The sequence below is a fragment of the Simochromis diagramma genome, unplaced genomic scaffold, assembly GCF_900408965.1.
Source record: "Simochromis diagramma unplaced genomic scaffold, fSimDia1.1 OVJJ01000612.1, whole genome shotgun sequence".
Classification (NCBI taxonomy): domain Eukaryota; kingdom Metazoa; phylum Chordata; class Actinopteri; order Cichliformes; family Cichlidae; genus Simochromis; species Simochromis diagramma.
This window is the reverse complement of record NW_024387419.1, coordinates 1,715,106-1,736,945: the sequence shown is the minus strand read 5'-3', so window position 1 is coordinate 1,736,945 and position 21,840 is coordinate 1,715,106. Positions and strand designations below refer to the sequence as shown.

The following is a 21,840-nucleotide window of genomic DNA, read 5'->3' as shown; positions in this document are numbered from 1 at the left end:
ACATGACATACTTGGCATTTCAAAGACTCCCATTTAATAAAATGTATGTTTAACTCTTTCATTAGCTAAAAAATAATTTCCCTATCTTAATCAGTCTGAGAGAGGTTTAATACTTTGGTGTTAAATCTAGGTCATAACTGCAAACCCCTACACTGGCATGCTCTCTGAAAATACGCAGCAAAGTACAGTTATGCAGTCTGCAACTACTGTGATTGACCTGTTCAGTCCTGTTGATTCCTCCTGTACATTTCTGGGTATTTTCTCATCACAGTTTTTGAACTTATCAGTGAAAGAATAACAACAGCAGCCTCGCTGTTGTCAGCAAATTCCTGGAAGAGGATTGTCGAAACTATTGGACGTGCGGGAATGTAAAAAAGAAATCGACAAATGTGTTTTTCTGGAAAAAAATGACCACAACAGGGATTGGGAACTAAGGAGGGGATACTGGGACACGACAACAACAGCCACTATTTGCATTTCTGTATGTGATTGCACCTCTGGAAGTAGTTTGCAGCACTGTGGGACCTGTGTTAACTACTAAACTACTCTTTGTTCTTTCTCCTTTATTACACCTTTATTACACCATATTACACACCATAGGTTTGTGTAATCTGACTATGACCATGTAAACACACCATCTGAAGCAACTGAGAGCTTTTTTTCTCTGTAAAGGCAGTTCACTTCACTTCAGAGTCGCCTGGCGCACCAAAATGACGACTATCAGGTTTTAGCAACACCTGCAACTGTTTTCTTTTTAGAAACAAACGCTCTGGTTGTTTTCTCTGAGCACATGACTCTGGAGCTCATTTGAATGCCTGCTTTCCCTGTGCAAATTATTGCTGGTTCACGTTCTGAGACATCCAGGCTGTGTTTGTCTAGTTCTGAGCGCTTACATGGTTCTTAATTACCCAAAACGACACAAACCACAACACTGATAGCTCCTGACACACCCTGCACACATGTCACTATTTCTGCTGCATATAAACGCATCCTCTCCTGCTAAACAAATATTCTTAAATTACCATGCGTCACCTCCAGTAAATTTAAATAATATTTCCATAAAGATGTAAAGGAAATAACACCACATTAAACGCAGACTCGTTGTAAAGCTCCAGACACACACTTACCTGAAGCGCTCCTGACCAGCGGTGTCCCAGATCTGCAGCTTGATCCTCTTGCCCGGCTCGATCTCCACCAGGCGGGAGAAGAAGTCCACCCCGACGGTCGGGTCGGACACTTGAGCGAAGCGACCCTCCGTGAACCGCCGGATCAGACATGACTTGCCCACCGTGGAGTCCCCGATGACGATCAGCCGGAACTGATAGAGCCATATTGCCTCCATGACTTGGCTTGGTCTGCAGCTCTCCCCGGTGCGCTTGTAAGTGTTGGTCTACTTGTTGTGGTACGAGCTGTTGGTGCACAAACATGAGAGAGAGACAGAGGGAGGGAGAGAGAGAGGGAGGGAGGGAGGAGGCGAGGGAAGAGAGGAATCAACAAACAACATTAGATTGTTTGTTTAAGTGCACATCTTACTGTTCTTCTTGGTTTAAGCGTGGTTGTTTCTTTGCAAACCAAATGCTACCATCTGACCCTTCACTTCCTGTTCTTTGAGCTGCCATGTCCAAGCTCCCACAGGGTGACAAAATAATGAGTTTTGGAGGGTTTTTTGCAGACCAGCCTGGATACTTAGAAATACCCGGGCTCCCTTGATGAAAAGTCAATGGGATTTTTGGGGATAATCACAAGAAATAATCACTAAAATTAATAAAAGGTTGCGATATTTACAAGTCTCACTCTGCAGGATTATCTTCACAAACACACACAGCTATAATTTTTGAAGCCTTAATCCAAGCGCAGGAAGTAAGATGACTTTTACTTTTAACATGTCTTCAACAGCTTCTGTGGCCACATATGATGTGAATGGACGTCCAGTGGTGGTTTTTTTATTGTTCATTTGTAGACTTTTTATATTATAACCTGGTATTTTTCACTTTCCACGGTTAATATGAACAAACTCAAGAGGATTGTAAACATCTGTTTTAAGATTGCAGGCCCAGAAACATGTTTCTGGGCTTTAGGGCTCATTTCTGCAGCACTGAGTGAGAGGCAATGAGCACATAAGATAAGATTAGATGAGAAACAGCAGAGTGGACAGAGCAGGAATAAACAAATAGAAACATAAGCTAACAATATCAATACTGTTGATATTGTTAGCTATTGTTGCTACCTTCGACTGGTAATTTGCTCACATGCCTGTGTGATATGATTAACACCACAGGGTATAAGAAGGAATCCTCTTACGCTTCTTTAGTCACTTGATGGCATCAACTGTTGATTTAGTCAAAGCCTGCTTTTTTCAGAGGGGGGGATATAATTACAAATATAACCAACTGCTTTGATTGGACTGATTTTTCTTGCAGCTATAATTAAACCAGTCACAGGTAACTAACTACATTTAAGTTCTTCAGTTATAGATGGAGTTTTGAAATGTGCCCAATGTTTCCAATAGTTCGTGTGACTTTATTTTGACTCCTCTACCTTTCAAATGTAATTATCTGCTCTTTGCTCCATGCCACTTCTCATACAAAATAATTCTTCGATCCAAATTCGATTCTGATAGCTACACAATAACAAATACCACTCTAAACAGGTGCTGACATGTTAAAGCATGTCTTAAAATAATATAATAAATATATTAATGTAACAATCTGACTACTAAAGGGACCAAAGTGTGTCAAGAAAACATCCAGCACACCATTACATCACCATCATCCAAAACTGGTGATCCAAGCTGTGATGGATCCATACTTTCATGTTGTCTGCACCAAATTCTGACCTTATTATTTGAATGTCAAAGCATAAAAATGAAGACACAAAGCAGAGAACATCTTTTCAATCTTCTATTGTCCCCGTCGTCTGTTGTTTGTGTGACTGTGTGAATTTCAGCCTCAGTTTTCTGCTCTTAGCTGTAAGGAGTGACATCCAATGTGGTCTTCTGCTGCTGTAGACCATTCAGAGAAGCTTTTCTGCTTGCAACGTGTGGTTATTTGAGCATTCTGATCATTCTCCTCTGACCAACAAGGCATTTTCACGCAGACAACTGCCGCTGCTCTGTAAACCCTAAAGATGGCTGTGTGGGAAAATCCCAGCAGTTTCTGAAATACTCAAACATCAGGCACGAGCAACACCACCATGTTCAAAGTCGCTTAAATCCCCTTTCTTTCTCTTTCTGATGCTCAGTCTGACCTTCGGCCGGTTGTCTTGACCATGTCTACATGCCTGAATGCGGAATGAACATATTCTGCACATGGTATACGACATTAAATACATCAGATCATTAAGGGTTTGCAGAAAAATGTAAACTGAAATAGTAATTCAATTCTGAACTATGTTTATTTAGTCCATTCAGCTCTGTGTTTTCTCTTTTAAGAGGCAAAACGTCTCTTGAAATATGTGACTTAAGGGATTTGATAACATAAGCTATGCTGCTCTCTGTACAGCAGCCCTGTCTCCTACAGATCCTCACAATACAGCTGTTCCCGACCAGGCCATCAGGCGAGCACGCGGCCTCCCATCACCCCATGCGCGTCTCTGTGGAGTCAGGTTGCGTAGCTCGGGAGGTATGCAAACATTAGAGGCTGAATCCCTGCTGAATAGCAGCCTGATGGGCTCTCATGCCGGGATGGGCAGCTCGTGGGTTCGACACGACACGCAGGGTTTCACATATCCAGCATTTACAGACGGCTGTGGTTCAGACTGACATGATTACATGCGTAGGGGGGTGGGGGGTTGTTATTGATCCCATTGCTTCATTTATTTATTTGCGTAAATTTATCCGTGTTTGAGGTGAGTTTGTGCGCAAAATCACGACGTATCATCGATTTGATGTTGTTTATCAAACAACAGACAACGATGTTTCTTCCAAAGGCGACTTTTCTTGCTATTATGAATTTCAATCACATCCATGCAAAGCAATCTAAAGGCCTGGAAAATAGTCATTTCGGTTTAATCAGCCATCGCCTTTATCGCGACACCACAAAGACACGGAGATAAAACAGTAGAGGAAAACAGCCTACTTGGAGCAGCAGTGGAGTGCTTCGGGACAGAATGGTCGCTCTTGTCACGCTGTTCAGGCTGCTGAGGGCTCCATGATACAGGCTAGTCCGGGGGATCGATGCTCAGGGAGCCGCAAAAACAACCCAAAAGCGGCGAAACCTCGATGTTTGTGTGGAAGCTGGATCACAGAGGGTGGTGAGCGGCAGGCCCCGGAGGACTCAGGGCTGACTTCCTCCTTAATGTCAGGCCCGATTGAGTGCTGAAAAGAGAAAAACGCATCCAAGTGCAGGTGCGACCAGAAAAAAGGGATCTTGCGCTTTCGCTCGGAGCCGCGAATAAACTGCGAGCAGGCCGCTGTTCTCTGTTTCGAGCCTCCCAGCTGAGAGGATGTCTACGAGGCTGTGAGAGGGAAATCCCGCGGTATCGTTTCTGTGTTTGCTCGGGGTTTGGAGGCTTTCGCTGCTGATGAAATGGCAGCAGCATCATATAGCCTGACTCATCCCGCATCAGTACCACTACCGTAAAGGAGCGCGCAGAGGCGCAACACCGGGAGGCGGCACGGCTTTTAGAGGGGAGGGCACATAACAGTAAACCTCCATGTATCATAATATTAACGCCCAGAAGCTGCATTATGCCTCTGTAAGAGAGCATCCTACTTATATGTAGGGAAAACTGGATTTATGTACTGTAACAGTCTGCTGATGTCATCAAAGTAACGGATAATAAAACACACAAAGACTAATTTTATTTGCATAGTTTAAAGACCAAAAAAAAACCCTGAATATTGAAAAAACTTACAAAAGTTAGTTTCTCTAACAACATTTTGACCCAAAAGTCAAAATGTTTGGTTATTAGATCGTAATTGTGAGGAAACTAACTGAAAATATGACTTATGGATGAGAAAAAACAAACAATACTGTGAGTATTTTCATTATTATTATTAATAATTTATTTGTTTATTGAAGAATATTGCCACCAGATGGAAGCTGCACACTCACTGCGCCGTCTATGCGCCACTGCGCAGTCACGGAACAGCCTGTGAGAAGCTCCAGCACCTGGGAGTTGTAGTTTTAAGCAATAACAAATAGAACGCCCTCTCTCTCGGTGTGTGTGTGTGTGTGTGTGTGTGTGTGTGTGTGTGTGTGTGTGTGTGTGTGTGTGTGTGTGTGTGTGCCTGTTTAGACATCTTTGTGAGGACCAAAAATTAGAATGTCACTATACTTGTAGGGACCAACAGTCACTTGTGAGGAAAGAAGTGCCTGGTTTTAGTGTCATGGTTACAATTAGGTTATGTTTAGGTTTAGGCTGAGGGTAAGTGGCTAGGGAAAGCATTATGTCAATTAGATGTCCTCACTAAGATATCAAAACGAGAATGTGTGTGTCTGTTACTCATGCTTCTGCTGTGGGGACATAAATAAATAATAAACAAACAATAAAAATAAACCTGTTATAAAGTCAGATATCACTCAGAGAATCCACAATGTAACTCATTCACATGAAATGTTCTCTGTATTACTTTTTTAAATCTGTGCTTAAGCACTTTCACCTAACCCTCACACACTTACACTCCAATGGACATTCAGTATTTTGTCCAACGATACTTCGGCGTGTAGACTAGAGGAGTTGAGGCTCAAACCATGGAGCTTCAAGTTAGCAGGTGACCTGCTGAGCCACAGCAGCTGATTTAAAGAGTGATTGTGCTGCGTGGGTCAGGTGCTTTTTAAATGTGGGCACAGAAAACAAAAGGGAAAATGTGATAGAGGTCTGACTGAAATGTCACAGAGCTGATGTGGGATAGTGAAGACGGGAGTCCTCGTGGCTAGGAGATGTAAACAACAGCTCACCTGCTGACTGTAGAGAGACGCAGCCTGACTGGACAGTTACTCACACACTGCCTTTCTCCTCAGTTGGGTGCAAAGTGATTTCTACTGCAAGTCCCATTCATACAGTGTTTTTAATCCATGGCTTTATCCAACATTCACACACACACTCAAACTCTGATTGATGCTTCAGGGGAAACTCGGGGTTCAGTATCTTTCCCAAGAATTCTTCAATGTGACCATCAGTCATCAGGGATCCGCTGACCTTCTGCTCGTTAGATGATTGGCTCTTCCACCCGAGGCACAGCTGACCGGTGATCAAGCAGAATAAACTGAGACAGGCTGAGCCTCCAGTTATCTGGGATCCTTAAACTAACTACCTGCTAAACACGGAAAATACTGCAAGCGTTTCCCAAATCTGTGTGACAAATCAGCCCAGTCATCCAATCAGCCCCCAGAAACCCAGAGCCGCTGTCCCATGGTAGACTCCAGTCAGCAGAGGGAGCACAGCATGTTAAGTAACGCGCTGGTTTGTGTTTGGCTTGGAGGATTTATAATTTATTTCAAACATGTTTCCGTGCAAAAAAGGATCTAAGTGATCTGCAAGCACAAAAAGAATTCAGCCTGAAGCGACACTAACACAGGAGAACGATGCACCTGTAACCCCGGACTCTGCTGACTTAAAGCCAAACCTACTCATAGAAAATAAAGTCAAGCTGATGAAAACCCTCAGCCCTGGATCTGAAAGTTCCCTCTGCTCACTCATAGCGTCTCATACTTTTGCACTGTCCCATCCACCAAGCTTTTAAAACACTGCCTGCACCTTGTGAACTTGTTCGCTGTATTTTCTGCTGGTTTACTGAGTCATTTTAAGTAAATAGCACTTAATGTAAAACCACTGAGTTCCCCTGAGCAAAGACCAACAGATAGGACGAGTACAATGACAGCAGAGGAAACTAAACTTAGACCGAAGAAGGTGTCAGAGTGCCTCAGAGCTGTTCCTGTTTGTGTGTCCATCCTCTGCACATCACAGCGTTTAATATGCGCGCTGTGCGTTTGAAAGCACACACAAACGCACACTGGCAGTATGTGGGCGTGGCTCTATAAGACAGTGAGCTGCTGTCAGAAACGCAGTTTGTTCTCTGAAGTCGTGGCAGTAGAGCAAACTGCTGCAGAAGCGCGCACAGACCGCAGACTCATCAGATAACAGCGCCTCGTTTTTTCTCGTCCTTATCTCATCAGAGTTTTACGTAAAGCGTGATCTTCTTCTTCTTCCTTTCCATTTCACTGTTTAAATTGTGAAACAGCTCGTGGGTGTTTGGCCGGGACACAGAGCAGCCACGGAGATGTGAGCACCAGCGTCCCGGGACGTCATCGAGGTCAGCAGTCATCAGCTGTGGACTGTTACATGAGATCACTCCTGTGCCGCCTCCCCTTGTGCATCTGCGGCTCTCGGGCACACTCGCTTTCATTTATAACTTTTAACATGAACATTAAGATATGCGCACTTGTTGTCATTTGCGCCTGATCTACTTTAATAGCGCGTTCTGTTTTATTTATTTGCGAAAACCTGTTTTAAAAACCTTATTGCGCTTCAAAGTTGCTCTCGAGGAGTTCTCGATGGTGTTTGTTTTTATGCGAGAATCCACTATTTAAAAGCGTGACACTCTTTGCAGTTTTTGCACGTCTCGTTCACGCGGAATTCGTAACCGGGGTCTTCAGTAATCATGCAGCGCGAACGCCTGCTCAAAGTTTTGGTGATCGGCGACCTGGGAGTTGGCAAAACGTCCATCATAAAGCGCTACGTCCACCAGGTGTTCTCCCAGCATTACCGGGCCACCATCGGAGTGGACTTCGCACTCAAAGTGCTCAACTGGGACCACAAAACAGTGGTGAGGCTGCAGCTGTGGGACATCGCCGGTACGTGAACCATACTGTTATTGTTTTGTGGGTGGAATGACACACCGCTGCACAGGTTAATGCTCACTCACTCACCCACTCAAGAAACACTATCACGAAAGGTTTTTAGTAGTAGATGCAGATGACAACTCTCCACGCAACCAAACCCAACGTAAATATCTGGATATTTTTCCAAAACACGTCAGATCCACACCAAATTTTATCGAGCTGTTCCTTTGCGCATGCGCCATGTTGCTACCAAGTTTCATGAAAATCGGCTTCTAATGACCTCAGCAAACCAATAAAAAGTTAACTTCACCTTGTGGCGTTGTGTTTTAAAAAAAAAAAAAAAAAAAAAAAAGGGGGGGGGGGGACTCTGTGTCCCTCACAACTATGCAAGCTTCAAACGTCCATCAAGGCTGAAAGGTCAAAGCTGTATCTCAGTAATGCCAAAGTGAACTCTACTGTCAACTCAGCCACATACAAGTACACAGAGAGACAAAAATATGAAGCTCAGGGTCCATGGTGCACACAAAGTGCAGTTAGAACAAGAAATAGAGACCAGTGCAAGTACGGACAACAAGTAAGAAGGTAATAAACCAGGAGATTTGGGCTGCATGCATTATCTGTAATATAGCGTTGCTCGACCTACAGCGACTATAGAAATATGTAACCAGTAATGTGCAACGTATACAGGACCTGCATTTCATAAGGACTTCCTTTACAGATCCTCCGAAGAACCTGTTGCTCCACAGGCATGCAGACAAATAGCACTGAAAACATGACCTTGGCCGACTTCCCCTTTCACCAGCTGCAACAGCAGACTGATGTTTACTCAGAACTGCATCAGTACTTGTAACCCAATAATACGAGCCCACGAATCTGAAGGCGTACTGCTGCAGTGAAAGCAAAGGGACTGACCACGTCACGTCATCCACCACTGACTAAACATGACATAGAGATAGAGAGAGCAGTGTGAGGGTCATAGTCACGTACAGCCGTCTTCATCCATAAGCTTGGGGGTCATTTTGGGACAGTCGGGTCAGGATTACTTACAGTAGAGTGTCTTGAACACAGCACACGGCAGGACACACAAGACGTTAGATGCTGCCGTCGCACCCAAGAAGAGTGTGGTACACAGATTCTTTAACCTGCCAGCTTCCTCACCTCATCCTGTTCCTCATCCTCGTGTGGATGTGAGGAAGTTGGCAGGTTAAAGATGTCTAATAGAACTGCAATGGATACGTGCACCTGTTCTGGGTAAAGTCTAGGGGAAAAAAACATCTTTAGGAAAGTTCAAGACTGTAAACAATGTGTTTAAGACAGAGACACAGTTAGAGAGACAAGACCAAGATGGTTTGGACATGTGCAGGAGAGGGACACTGGATATACTGGACAAAGCAGGAGGGCCACAGAGGAGTTTCATGGATGTGATGAAGGAGGATCATTGTAATAGATGAGGATGCAGATTATCTATTGTAACAACAGAAGAAGAAGATGGGTTTTGTTACTTAATCAATAATCTTAGAATATTTCCGAACTTGCAGTGTGTATTTTTTTTGTCCTGCATGATTATCACGCAGTCAGACTCTTTCTTTTAAAATGGCACAAATGTCAAAACGTACTCCCGTACAAAGATGCACTCTTTATAAGCAGACGTCTTCCATTCATAATAAGTACAGATATCTTCAACGAGTCCCTCAAACACATTTATTAGGTGAATTACATGTTTCACTTCTGGTTCTGCAACATGTCATGTTGTAGATGGCTGAGGGGGAGATAACTGTTTACTTCCCCTGTGAATTTAGAGACACTTTCCTCTGACATCAGAAGCATAACGCAGCATAAAAGTAACAGAATCTTAAAGTCAAGTTGAGTAAATTCCCAGAAGCTCGGAGATCACAGAGTGGTCAGTGGTATGCTGCTCCTGGAGCTGTGGCGTATGCCGATGCTGCAAGAGTAAGCCAACATGTGACAGCGTCAGGCATCTGTTAGAAAGTACTTTGTAAAAGTAAAGTACCACTATAGATATAAACAAACTCGCTCAAAGTTAAGCAAATGCATCTGTACTGTGCTCAATGCAAGTAAGCAGTAAACCCCAGAACAAACACTCTTCAGCTGCTTTTTGCTGATGCATCTAACAATTATGTTGCACAATTTGAGAAGTGGCCTTGAAAAAAAAAATGTGGTCAGCCATCATTCCTGCAGAGGCACATAACAAGCTCTCTGTATTCAGCTTATAAAACCCTCCCATGTGTCTCTTTAATTGCATGTAATTAGATTTTTTGGGAACTCCTTTCTTTCCGGTCTCACTGCTGTCTCCCTCTCCCTCTCACACACACAGACACACAAAGACACACACGCTGTGTGTGCTGAGTGATGTGCCAGCTGATAAGAGTTATCATTTAAATGAAAAGGTCCGGCTGAGGCTGTTTTCTAGGCGGACTTTAGTAGCGAGGCAGGTCACGACTTGCTGCTAAACGACAATGAAGCTGCTGCGGTCACACAAACAGCCGGCATGTTGTCCTCACGGTGTGGATGTGGTGACCGTACAGCTGTTCTGTGCTGGCCTTTCTCAATGTAGGGAAGCCGGTTGTTCAGGGTCATGAGGAGCGTTTTCAAGTCACAAAGTTTTTGCATTTTCCCATTTGAATGTTTTATAGTTACAAATGTCAAGATAAAAAAATGTGAGTTGGTGTACGTTCTTTTTAGGTCAGCCTTCACAGAGTGCTTTTACATAGATGTTCTCTCTGTATAGTCATTTTTTTTATAAGTTATAATGTCTTCTTTTTGTGTTTTCGTTTCTGATATGGTGACATCACGACTTCCCTCACCCACAAAAAAACATGGTGTTTATTACTTTAACATAGTAGGCGTTGTGTGTGATAGACAGATGTTATTATTGTTGTTGTCTTTGTTTTGTTTTTAGTTGTCATGTTTGCTTTCCATGCTGGTTCCAATCCATAGGAGCCAACAATCAGATGACACCCCCATGATCTAGCATTTTGGCAACAGAAGGAAAGGAAAACTCCCTCTTAACAAGAAGAAATGTCCAGCAGAACCAGACTCAGGGACCGGCGGCCATCTGCTGGGGGTGAGGGGGAAGACGGGGAAAAGACACGCTGTGGAAGAGATTTAGATATTAATGATAACGCTGATTAAATGCAGAGGGGTGTATGAGCTGCCTGTTGGGTGGAGCTCTCACGTGGTGTTGGCTCTGCCTGTCGCATTATACACATAGGATGCAAGAGCGATGTCAGTCTCGTAGGAGCACAACAACAAAAAAACAAAAGGATATTACACATGTTCTGGTCTATTTACATAAACTGTTATATACAAAAAAAATAATGATCATGTGTACATTTACCTTTGAGTGAACACGGTCTCCTGGTTTTTAGATTGCCGGACTTGCTTATTTTAAATTCTGAAAACATTGGTCATTGGTGGTGTTGACCTTTGACCTCATACTATTAGTACTGATCAGATGGTGTGCAGAAAAAAGAGGGAAAGATACCATCTGCTTTTAGGAGACAGTTTGTGTGCTCGGTGTTTTTTGCGCATGCGCAGGGTTGTGTGTCTGTGTGTGTCAGATGCTCCACTGCTGATTCACCGGTATATTGGGATCATGTGGAGCAAGTTAGTTTCCACGATAGAGACTTAAATGTTCGCACACATGCTTCTCTCATTTGCAACATTTTTTTTAACAAGTGTGTGTGTCTGTCAGCAGTGAGAAGAACATATGCAGTTCCTGTATACAAAAAAAGTGTCTTATTGTGCTGTGAAACTAGGGCTAAATGTTTGATACTGACAAAGATGTTAGTTATTATTATGAAAAGTGACCAGTTTTAGTATTAATGGTGTGACCTTCAGAAACTGATGTGATCACCCAAGCTATCATCACTTTAGATGGCTTGGTGCTGTGGCGTATGTCAGACTCTGGCTGGTCTGTTGTGCTTTTCTGTCTTCATTGTTGGTTGAGTGAGGTGCTCGTGCTGGGCTTGCAGAAATCCAGCTGGACTACTCTTTGCAGTGGGGGAGACGGGCGCTGGCCTTCTGTGTGGGGTTCCAGTCAACATGAGTCTATGATCTGCTGTTCCTCGCCTCCTCGAAATGGGGGGTGCTTTGCTGGCTCTCTCCTCCAGGCCTAGTCCTCTCCTTACCCCGCTTCCTCTGACAACACATCACTCACACAAATAGGACGGGTTGGACCATTCAAGTGGCTTTGCTGGGTGTGGTGTGCGGTCATCTGTTTCTCCCTTTTTAATGACACCATAGTCACATCTCACCACACATCACCGTACATGTAGGATCTTTGGAGGCAGGAGCACTACCCAGAGGTAGGTAGGCAGGACTGCGTGGCAGCGCAGACTGCCTTTCAATTTTACGTAAAACTTAGAGACCGAGGCTTTTAGGGATAAGCATTGATAAGCACGGTCTCTGGCTCGTGTCACATTTCTCCCCTCTAGTTTTACTCACTTACTACCTCTCTGTGTGGCTAGGTCCGGGTCTGTAACATTGCGATCTCTCAAACTCATTTTTCAAGTATGGTCTGTGGCAAACACACAGTCACTCATATCCTATCATATACTGCGAACACATAGCAAAATTGTATATTTGTTTATGTACCTCCCTCTGCTTTGTCTTTTTTGGCGCTGTGTGCTTTCTTACAGAAGCAGCGTTGTCTGTTCACCGTTGCTCCCGTTCTTCTCTCCTTTTTTTTCTATTTTTCTGCTTTAAATTTTTTTTTAAAAAAAGTCTCGTCTGTAAATTAACATTGGCCTGGGTTTGTCTTCTGTTTTCTTTAAAAAGGGCAGGAACGATATGGCAACATGACCCGTGTGTACTACAGAGAAGCCGTGGGTGCGCTCGTCGTCTTCGACATGACCCGGCTGTCCACGTTTCAGGCCATCCTTAAATGGAAAGGAGACCTGGACTCAAAGGTAAAATATCAGAGATGAAGGAGGTGGAGAATTGAGAAGAGGAGTGTGGTGGGAATTAGGGCTGCCACAAACGATTATTTTGATAGTCGACTAGTCACCGATTATTTTTGCGATTAGTCGACTAATCAGATCGTGCGTCTATTGGACGTAAAACGTACAGCTTATTGCACCAGCATGCATCTGCTCTTATATAACTATCATTAGCTTACAGCTTTAAGTGTTTAAGGTATGTGCTAACTAAAAATAAAGACAAGATGATAGTTTATTAAATTTTATTGAAATTTGCAGATTGTCTCGGTGGAGTTTAATAAACTCTGCCGTCTGTTCTTTCCATGTAAAGTATAACAGGACACTGGAGTAAATTCTCTCCCATCTCACACTTCTGTTTAATCAGTTCTCTGTTTGACATTTATTCAGCTGTGTAAAACTATAACTTTAATCTCAGCCAAACTGATTTAATGAGGAACAAATAAAACACTGAAAAAAGCCAAACAATAACATTTTTAAATTATCTGAGTGCATATCATGTTCAACCTGAGTAGCGAAACACCGCGGGGGGGTTGAAAATGATGTGCCGGGAGTCCGGTGTTCTCACCGGCTCTAGTGACCCTTGAACCCTCTAGCTATCGAGCTGGTGGGTAACAGACGTCTCCGAAAACGTCGGAGTGCTTTTGCAGATATGTGGTGTCTTGATAAACCGAGCAGATATTTGAAGTTTGCACAGCTACATTCTCGCCTGAAAATATGTTAAAAGTTTATTTTGTGAAGCAGAAAGAATAATAGGGCTTAGGAGTTGACGTCACGTCGCAATGTATTGTGGGAGCGCGGCGCCATTTTCCGGGTCCATAAATCAAAACAAACACACTGTGTTGGAACAACGACGACAAGAAACATGCTTAAAAGCAGCTCAAAAGAAAACGGATGGTATAGAGACCTATTACATCCAGAGGCGAAGCAGCGGTACTTGAAAAAAAAATAGAGTGCATCGCAAATGTGGACCCATATGAAATACGGCAGTGGAATAAAGACCCAGACGACTTACCGCCACTGTCCTACCCCGATATCTTCACATATCTTGTTTGTGGAGTAAACGCTTACACTGCGAACCAGTTTTGTAATTACAAATCGCTGGAGTGCATCGAGTGTAATGGCCATGGTTCACTCCCTACCACAGTTGATGTTATACATTTATCAATGAACTGCTAAAATCTCGTTGTCATATTATGTGCCCATAATTGTAAAGCTGATGCAAACTACCACATTGATAATCGGGCAAGATATTACAGCCATTTCATAGGCAGGCTTCCCAAAAGTTGTGCGAAAGAATTAGCAAATCGTTACATAGCACGTATGTCTGCAAAGTCACTCCATTCGATGTTTGTTCGCAATTTCTATAACCTCCGAGACCACCAACGATCATATTATTAAGCTATAAAGAGTGATATGAACATCTATAGAACTTACCGGAATGAAATTGTCCGGTAAGTTAAGTGATATCTGGACATGGAAGCGAACTGGACACCAGCTCGTCTCACGGCTGCTATCCAGGCTAGATGCCTTCGTTTGGTAACCTATATGAGCTGCCTCATGTTGCTTCCAGGTTGGGAAAGAATAAAAAGACAAACCCTTTTTAAGCTTATTCTCTTGTCGGTTGTGCGATCGAACATTGCAGCTGACCACACAGCAAGTACGAACCATGGCTGTTGTGTGTGCTTTCGCTCCTTTGTCGCTTGCGCTTTGTTTGGACCGGGAAAATGGCGCATCAGGCCAAAATCCTTTCCACGCCCACCCCCGTGACATCACGCTCCAAAGCCCTATAAGAGTAATATTAAAACTAACTAAACTTGTTAGTTATCTTAGCTAAATTTTATTTTCACAAATGCAAATACAGTAACAAAAAACCTAATTTTAAACATTACTATAATGATGTTTTATGTTACATAAAATTGATTAGTGGATCACTTAACAAAAAGGCTATGAAAACTATTACTATTTGTAGTAATTACAAATTATTTGAATGTATGTAATTCTTTGTATTACACCCCCTGGCATATGTTAATTTTGTTCTGATTGTATACATGTTCTGTATACTGTTTCTTAATAAAGTTTAATATTTAAAAAAAAAAAAAAAAAAAAGAGAAAAAATATATATTAAAACTCAGTAGCTGCCGCCATTGTTGAAAACTGGAATTGGCTGGGCCGCGCTATGAATTCTGGGATAGGTTGGGCCACGAAGCATACACCCGACCCATCCTTCATAACTGGAGAAATGAAGGACGCATTTTTTGGCCGCGTTTGGGGGAGTCTTCGAATTTGGGCATGCTTCGCCGTGTTGCTGTAACATAATTGGCCTACAAATGTGGCCTCCGAAGGATGCGGCCGCTAAATTTGGACACAGCTATGAAACCGGACACTGCTTCTTCTTCTTTGGGGTTTAATGGCAGCGGGCATCCCTGGACATGCAGTGCTGCCATCTTCTGTTTCAGTCCGTTATTACACTCTTAAATCCTACTACTTATCCCTGCATCTTTTGGGATCTTACAAAGCTTCAAACGACGTGTCGACTATTAAATTAGTCGTAATCGTGACTAATCGACTAATCGTGGCAGCCCTAGTGGGAATAAGGCACGTTGAGTCCACAGGTCATAGTTTTGAGCCATCTTTATTGACCGCGGCTGCAGCTCTCGGCTGTCAGCCGCAGATGCATCACACCACAATACACCACCACTTGCACTTGTTGTAGTCAGCGGGCGTGTTTGCGGATGCCACGCAGGTGCGTCTGCCCTCCCTGCATGGCACAGCAAGCCACGCCCCACCACAAGGATTTTGTGAAGGAGGAAATGAGTGCAGTTTAAAAAATTTTAAGAAATGTATTTCTTTGCTCTGAATAAAAATCTACAAACTTGGGGCTGAGGCAAATAAATTTGCATGAATCAGGGTGAAAAACCTAATATTGTTGTAGGATTGAAGTAAATCAGACTTTCTGAAAAAGTTGGAACATTTTAAAATGTTAATAAAAACAACAGCAAAACAAAGAAAAACCCAAGAACCTCTGCTCATATTTACTTCTGAAAAACTCTGCCTCTTTTTTCTACTCAATCATGTGACCAACCTGTTGGCAGCAAACCTAATTAGCTGCAAAATATTCCTTCAGCTGTTTCTTTCTAGTCTTTTGCTGCACACATCCCAACTTTTTCGAGACATGTTGCTGCCACCGGATTCACAATAAGCAAATCTTTTTACACAGCATCTCTACTTTTTGGAATTTGGGTTGTACATAATCTTAATGTAGTTTATTAACCAGAGTCTAGCATAACTAGTGGTTTGTTTGGGGGCTCATGCTCAACAGGTTAAACGGACAAGCCCAGATCAAGTCACTAGGCTTTGTTTCCTCTTTCTCTAATAATTAAACATGTGATACAGGAATGCGCACAATCATGCACACTGGAGAGACCTTACTTAAAAAAAGGCACCTTATAGCTTCACTAGAAGCTTATACTATATGAAAAATAAATAAGAAAAAAAATTTTTTTCATGTTTTTCTTTTAACTTAAGATGATAAATCACAGAAGCTTGTTTACTTGCTAGTCTTGGCTCTATTTCACTTTGCAGATTGTAACTGATCTCAAAGCAGTGAAAGCAGAGTTAGAGGCAGCACATCAGGTCAAAGTGAAAGACCAACATTTCTCCACAGTATGCATGTGCTTTGTCTCGCAGCTTGAAAACCTCTAGCCATTGTTGGCAGGATACCTATGCCTGTAAAACTGATGCACTGCATATTTCAGTGGAACCTAAGCCAAGCAGAGTTGAGCCTGCTTCCAGAGACTGTGGTCAACTGTGCCAACAAGATGTCAACAATTTAAACGATAGATGCAAACAAGCAACAGGAGAAGCTTTATGACAGAGCACTGTCTGAGATAGAGGAGTGGTCACTTTACTTTGGCTTTAATTGATGTCTATTTTTATATTTTACTGAACAATTGCCTGCCTTGTTTGCGTTGGTGGAAAGCCACTGCTTAAAGTTAAATGTTGTGTTTTCATCCTGATTTAGCCAAAAAAAAAAAGTGGTTTCTCAATAGTTGTGCATCCCCTTTTCTGTTTTCCTGTTGTTGGTGGTGGAGGTTTTGTTTTGTGGGGGGATTTTTTTGTTTGTTTGTTTGTTTGTTTGTTTGTTTGTTTGTTTGTTTTGGTTTTTTACCTCACTTTTCCTTGTTTAATTCATTTTGGAAGTACTGTATTCAGGATAGCTAGCCTAGTTTGTGACTCACCAATGTCAGGGAGAAAGCAGCAGGTGGGATAAAGACCGTTGTATTCTACACATATCATTTTGTTACGATATATATGTTTTGATAATATATGTATTCAAGATCTAAAAATAATGGGAAATAAACTTTTGTACATTTTTGTGTGTTAATTTTTTGTTTAGTTTTTTCTTGATTTCCTCTAATCCCCAGAATCCCTGTTTGCTAATCTGGGCTATTTTCCAGTTTGGTCATGAGGAAGCAGTCCTCAAATGACCAGCTTACTGTCAGCTTAGTATCAAATGACAGACAGCTGACTGACTGACTGATTTCATTTGCCACTTCAAAGCAGTAGAAGTACTTTACACAAAAGTGAAGTTGTTTTGTTTTCTTTTACACATCCAGCAGTTAAAGAGTTATATTTGGAGGTGTATTTCTTTTTTTAATCTTATTTTTAAAATACTTTTCACTGAAAAAGAAGAGACCTCAATAAAGACATTAAGGAGAAGAAAAACAAGTATAAAACAAAGACCACAAGTCAAGGCTATATATAGTGTGTGTGTATATGTGTGTTTCTTTGTGAGAAATGTCTCCTTTATTACTTACAGTGTTTCACCAGCTTGATGCTAACTATGTTCAAAGATCTTCGGTGAGGCTTAGAGCTTCTTCTGAACAGATACAAATTATGCTTTGAGGGCTATAAGATTGACAAAAAGCACATTTGCATACATTACAGCTTAACATTGAAACATTGAGCTGAAACTGTAATGCTCAGCAGGGGCTGCAGACAGAGGCCCATCCCTGCAAGCAATCCCTTTTATATTGTCATCTTACTCTCAGTGCCCTCTGCCTATCAACTATGTAATAGATAGCCAAATCAGTATTTTTTTTTTTTTATCACTGTATTACAAGCCTGATGCCTCTCTGATATCAATATAGATAAATAAATAGGCATAACATAACAGACAGATGTCATCACTTGATGCTGCTGTATCCCTTCACAAACTGCAGATTACAGTGAAGCACTTCAAATTGAGGCTCATCTACTGGAAGCTTCGACAGGTCTTTGTTGCTTCATCATGAATTATTTTCGTAAATTTTCATTGCATTTCTTTTTCCATCTTTCTCTGGGATTCATTAGGTTGCCCTCAGCAATGGGAGGCCAGTTCCAGCTGTTCTGTTGGCCAACAAATGTGACCAGCGGCGTCATGGTTTGTGCCCCAAGCTGCCCAAACTGGAGAACTTCTCCAAAGAGTACGGATTTGTCGACTGGTATGAAACCTCTGCCAAGGCAAGATGAGATTATTTTCTGTTTCTGTCTTCCTGTCAGCATTTAATGGGTGTTAGATTTGGTCACAATAAACAAGCCACACCCCCTGTCTTACTGTAATGCTTATAGTTTAGCATGTGTATATATGTCTGTGTGTATCGCTTCCACAACTGGTGTGCCAATCTTAACAAAACTTTGTATGATTATCATCACATATACAGTTATTATTCTCATTATCATTCTGATGATTATGATCAAGTTTTTTTTTAAAAAGAAAGGAAAAAAATGTTTTCTTACATCCAAATTCTTCAGATTTCCATATTCATCACTCGCCTGCAAATCTGATGTCACGTTCTCTGTTTGCATTTGTTTCACATGTCACGATCAGCGTATGTCCCCATTTGTAACTTAACGGTCACCAAAGTTTGTATCCAGGGGAAAATTTTGTTTTTTCACCAATAAATACTGAATGGGAAATTTAAAAAATGTTGTAGGCAGCTAGTAATGTAAGGCTGTAAAAATGTTTATTTCTGCTGCACACATGTGCATTTTACCATGGGAGCCAATGGGGACCAACTCGCTTTTAGAGGCAGCCTCAAGTGGCCACTAGAGGAACTGCAGCATGTAGCACGCCTGCGATGGCTTCATTTTTTCTTAGCCCTGGTGTTATGAATCAAATGAGTGTTTGGAACCCAAATGGAGGTTGGTTTTAGGTAAAGCTTTATTTTGCATTGTTGAATTTCCACCAGAAACACAAACACGATCCAAAACTTAGTGGAAAATGCGCATAGAGGAAGCTAACAAACGCTGAAACAAAGACTAAGAGGAAGACTGTTATGTATTCGCAAGGGTGACAAGAGGCAGGTGACAGTAATCTAAGACAATGAGACAGAAGGGGAAGTAAAACTAAACACACTCTAGAGACAAGACAACTATTAATATAAAACAAGAAGTGAGAACTGTAACTAAACGGAGAACCACCAACAATTAGAAGAACTTCGCTGTGTTATCCAAGAAACATACAGAATGAATAAAACTGAGGAATATATTTAATTAATTAAGAAAACACAAAATACTAAAATACTCCAGAAACTATTAAGCTTAATACGCATGTGCTGCTGTAACAATTGAACAATTGGGATTAAAAAATTATCTATCAACCAAAGAAACAATTCAACCCCAAAGCTTCAAAAGCCCACAGTCTGACCTGGGGTGATGACACCCAGAGTACAGGGTTGAAAACAGTGTTGTCAGCACCGTCTCATTTACATACTGGCCCTTTACAAAAACAAAGCATGTCTTCTTCTAGGCTGTTAGAAGAAAAGAAGTTAATTACTTCAGGTTATAGTGAATGCCATGTTCACATAATATCCAGTTATATAAGTTTTCAAGATTCAGTCACAGCTGGCTCTCGTAGCTGCCAACTCGCAGAATTCAATTAGTTCGTATCGGCTAAAAGTATCAACAGGAAAAACTTGGAATTCAGTTAAATCTTAAAAGGAAAAAAAAGTGAGAACACGGCGCTTACTGTGGCTCATCTGTTGATCCAATTTATTTAAATTAAAGGTGGAAGGCTGGAAGCACAGCTTTTCATTCTTCGCCTTACAGAACCTTCAAAGCCTCATGTCCTCTTTTTACCCATTACATAACAGAAACAAGTTGAGACACACACACACATCACCTCAGGAAATGAGGAGCGCTCTAGTAGACTTTAGTGAGTTTCCTTTTTTAGTAGATGTTGTAGACAAAAAGAATATTTGATCAGTTATTTAAAGACGTTAATATTTGAAATATTTCACCTTTACGATGGAAAAATGATTAATATAGATGTTCAGCTGTAGCTGCTCCCATTAAAGATTATCAGAGTTTCAGGTAATGAAGTTTCAGTGTACGTGCCAAAAGCTCAGGATTCAGACAACCATGAATGCTCCATTTTAATGTTTGTTTACTCTTTTACTCAACGTCAGCAATAGCTGAAATCCCTAATATGGTCATCACAGGCACACATAAGCTCCACCCCCTGCTGTTCAAACCCTTTGTTTCCAGTGGGCACCAAATCAGAAAAAAGTTGCCTTAAAGAGACGGTGGTCTGAAAGAGAAAGGAGTTAAATGATTAGAACGAGAAGATCTTTATTGCCATTAAATGAACGAGCATACAGAAATATTTCATCCCACTACGGTTCACAACACGCACAAGAAAATAGGAATTGCTGCTAAAGGGCTGCAATACAAACTCAAAAAAAGCAAATTGTTAATAAATAATAACAAAATGAGTTGGCATAAGAGGAACAGTGTGGCAACTTGTTAAAGCAATCACATGATTTTGTGTAGACTGATTTAATCCACAATAGTGTTTGTTATGGTAGTTGTAGGATTTTGTACTGTTAGAGGGAAAGTTGTGAACAGAGAACGTACTGGGTAAGCGGTATCTCTCGAACTCAAGAAAGCTGTGTTTTTAAAAAAAGAAGCCATGTGGTGATGGCATAGACGAACACGTTCTCTATTGCACATCTTTGCATTGTTTTTTGTTGTTTTTGTTGTTGTTCGGGTCTGCAGGAAGTATATCTGTTTTCTTTGTGACTGCTAATGTGTCTCTTCCTTGTTAGATAATCTTTGCTGCACCAAGGCAACTGTAAATCATGCAAAGCAAATTTAGGACAAAATGAAGTTGAAGCTGTGGTTCCCAATAGGTCACCATTCTATTGAAAATGCACCCTTTTCCAGCTGTTCTGGACTCTGCAGACATGTGCGCAGAGATGCCCAAACCTCCCTGTCCTCAGCCACCTCCTCCAGCTCTTAGAGACAAAGCACTGAGCCATTCCCAAGCCGGTCCTGGGGTAGGCCTAGGACACCAGTGTGTCCTAAGTCTACCCCAGGACATACAGGAAGTGGCTCACTTAGCTGGCTCCCTTTGACGGATTAGCACCTCCAAAATGACCAAGTTCCTAACTCTTATCAATAAGCTGAGCCCAGCCACCCTTCAGAGAAAGCTTGTTCCTGCTGCTTGTGTCCATTATCTCTTTCTTTGGGTCATTACCCAGAGCTCTTTTAAATCCAAACAAGACGAGTTTTAGTCATTCGTCCAAGTTTTTCCTGATTGATTAAGCTCCTTAAGACAACCCTTAAATACTTAAATGGACAATATGGTGGATTTTACTGTTAAGACATTTCTCTATTTCCACCTCCATCGACCTTCTTCAACCCTTCAGCTTCATCCTATCTCTCTCTCTCTTTCTCTCCCCAGGACAACACCAACATCGACGCTGCCATCACATGCTTGGTGAAAAGCATCATGTCTGTGGAAGAGGAGAGAGCGCTGGCTGAAGCCACCAGTGGCGCCTGTAAGGGCGATCCAGATGGCAGCGTTCTTGTTCTGCCTCGCTTTGACTACAACACAAAGGAGAAGGGACTCGGTGGATGTTCGGGGTGCCTGTCAATTAAACCGAAACAAGACCAGGACTGAAGGACTGTCTGAACCAAAAGACTGCAGGAACATGCAGAGGATGGTGTGGATGACTCTACTCTCCATCACTTTCTCCTCACTGACCTTTCCTGAGAGAATTTAATAGAATTGATGTTTCTGGGTTTTTGGGTTTTTTTTTAGATTTTTCAGG

General features: G+C 41.9%; 2 protein-coding genes and 1 long non-coding RNA gene across 3 annotated transcripts in view; 1 reads left to right on the top strand and 2 right to left on the bottom strand.

Moving 5' to 3' along the window:
* Positions 1-4,613, bottom strand: part of LOC120721891 (ras-related protein Rab-39B) — a 13,273-nt gene extending 8,660 nt beyond the window's left edge. The window contains exons 1-2 of the mRNA XM_040012528.1: positions 4,077-4,613; positions 1,128-1,409 (exon numbers count right to left, since the gene is read on the bottom strand). Coding sequence (XP_039868462.1) covers positions 1,128-1,342 — 215 coding nt within the window. The 5' untranslated portion in view covers positions 1,343-1,409; positions 4,077-4,613. The remainder of the gene's footprint in view (positions 1-1,127; positions 1,410-4,076) is intronic.
* The window catches only part of LOC120721895, a 25,570-nt gene extending 10,035 nt beyond the window's left edge, over positions 1-15,535 (bottom strand). The window contains exon 1 of the long non-coding RNA XR_005693288.1: positions 15,485-15,535. This is a non-coding gene — a long non-coding RNA (uncharacterized LOC120721895). The remainder of the gene's footprint in view (positions 1-15,484) is intronic.
* Positions 6,996-21,840, top strand: zgc:162171 (uncharacterized protein LOC565931 homolog). The gene is made up of 4 exons (XM_040012527.1): positions 6,996-7,796; positions 12,585-12,715; positions 18,098-18,247; positions 21,471-21,840. Exons 1-4 carry the CDS (start codon positions 7,604-7,606, stop codon positions 21,687-21,689), a joined length of 693 nt encoding a protein of 230 aa, XP_039868461.1. The 5' UTR covers positions 6,996-7,603; the 3' UTR covers positions 21,690-21,840.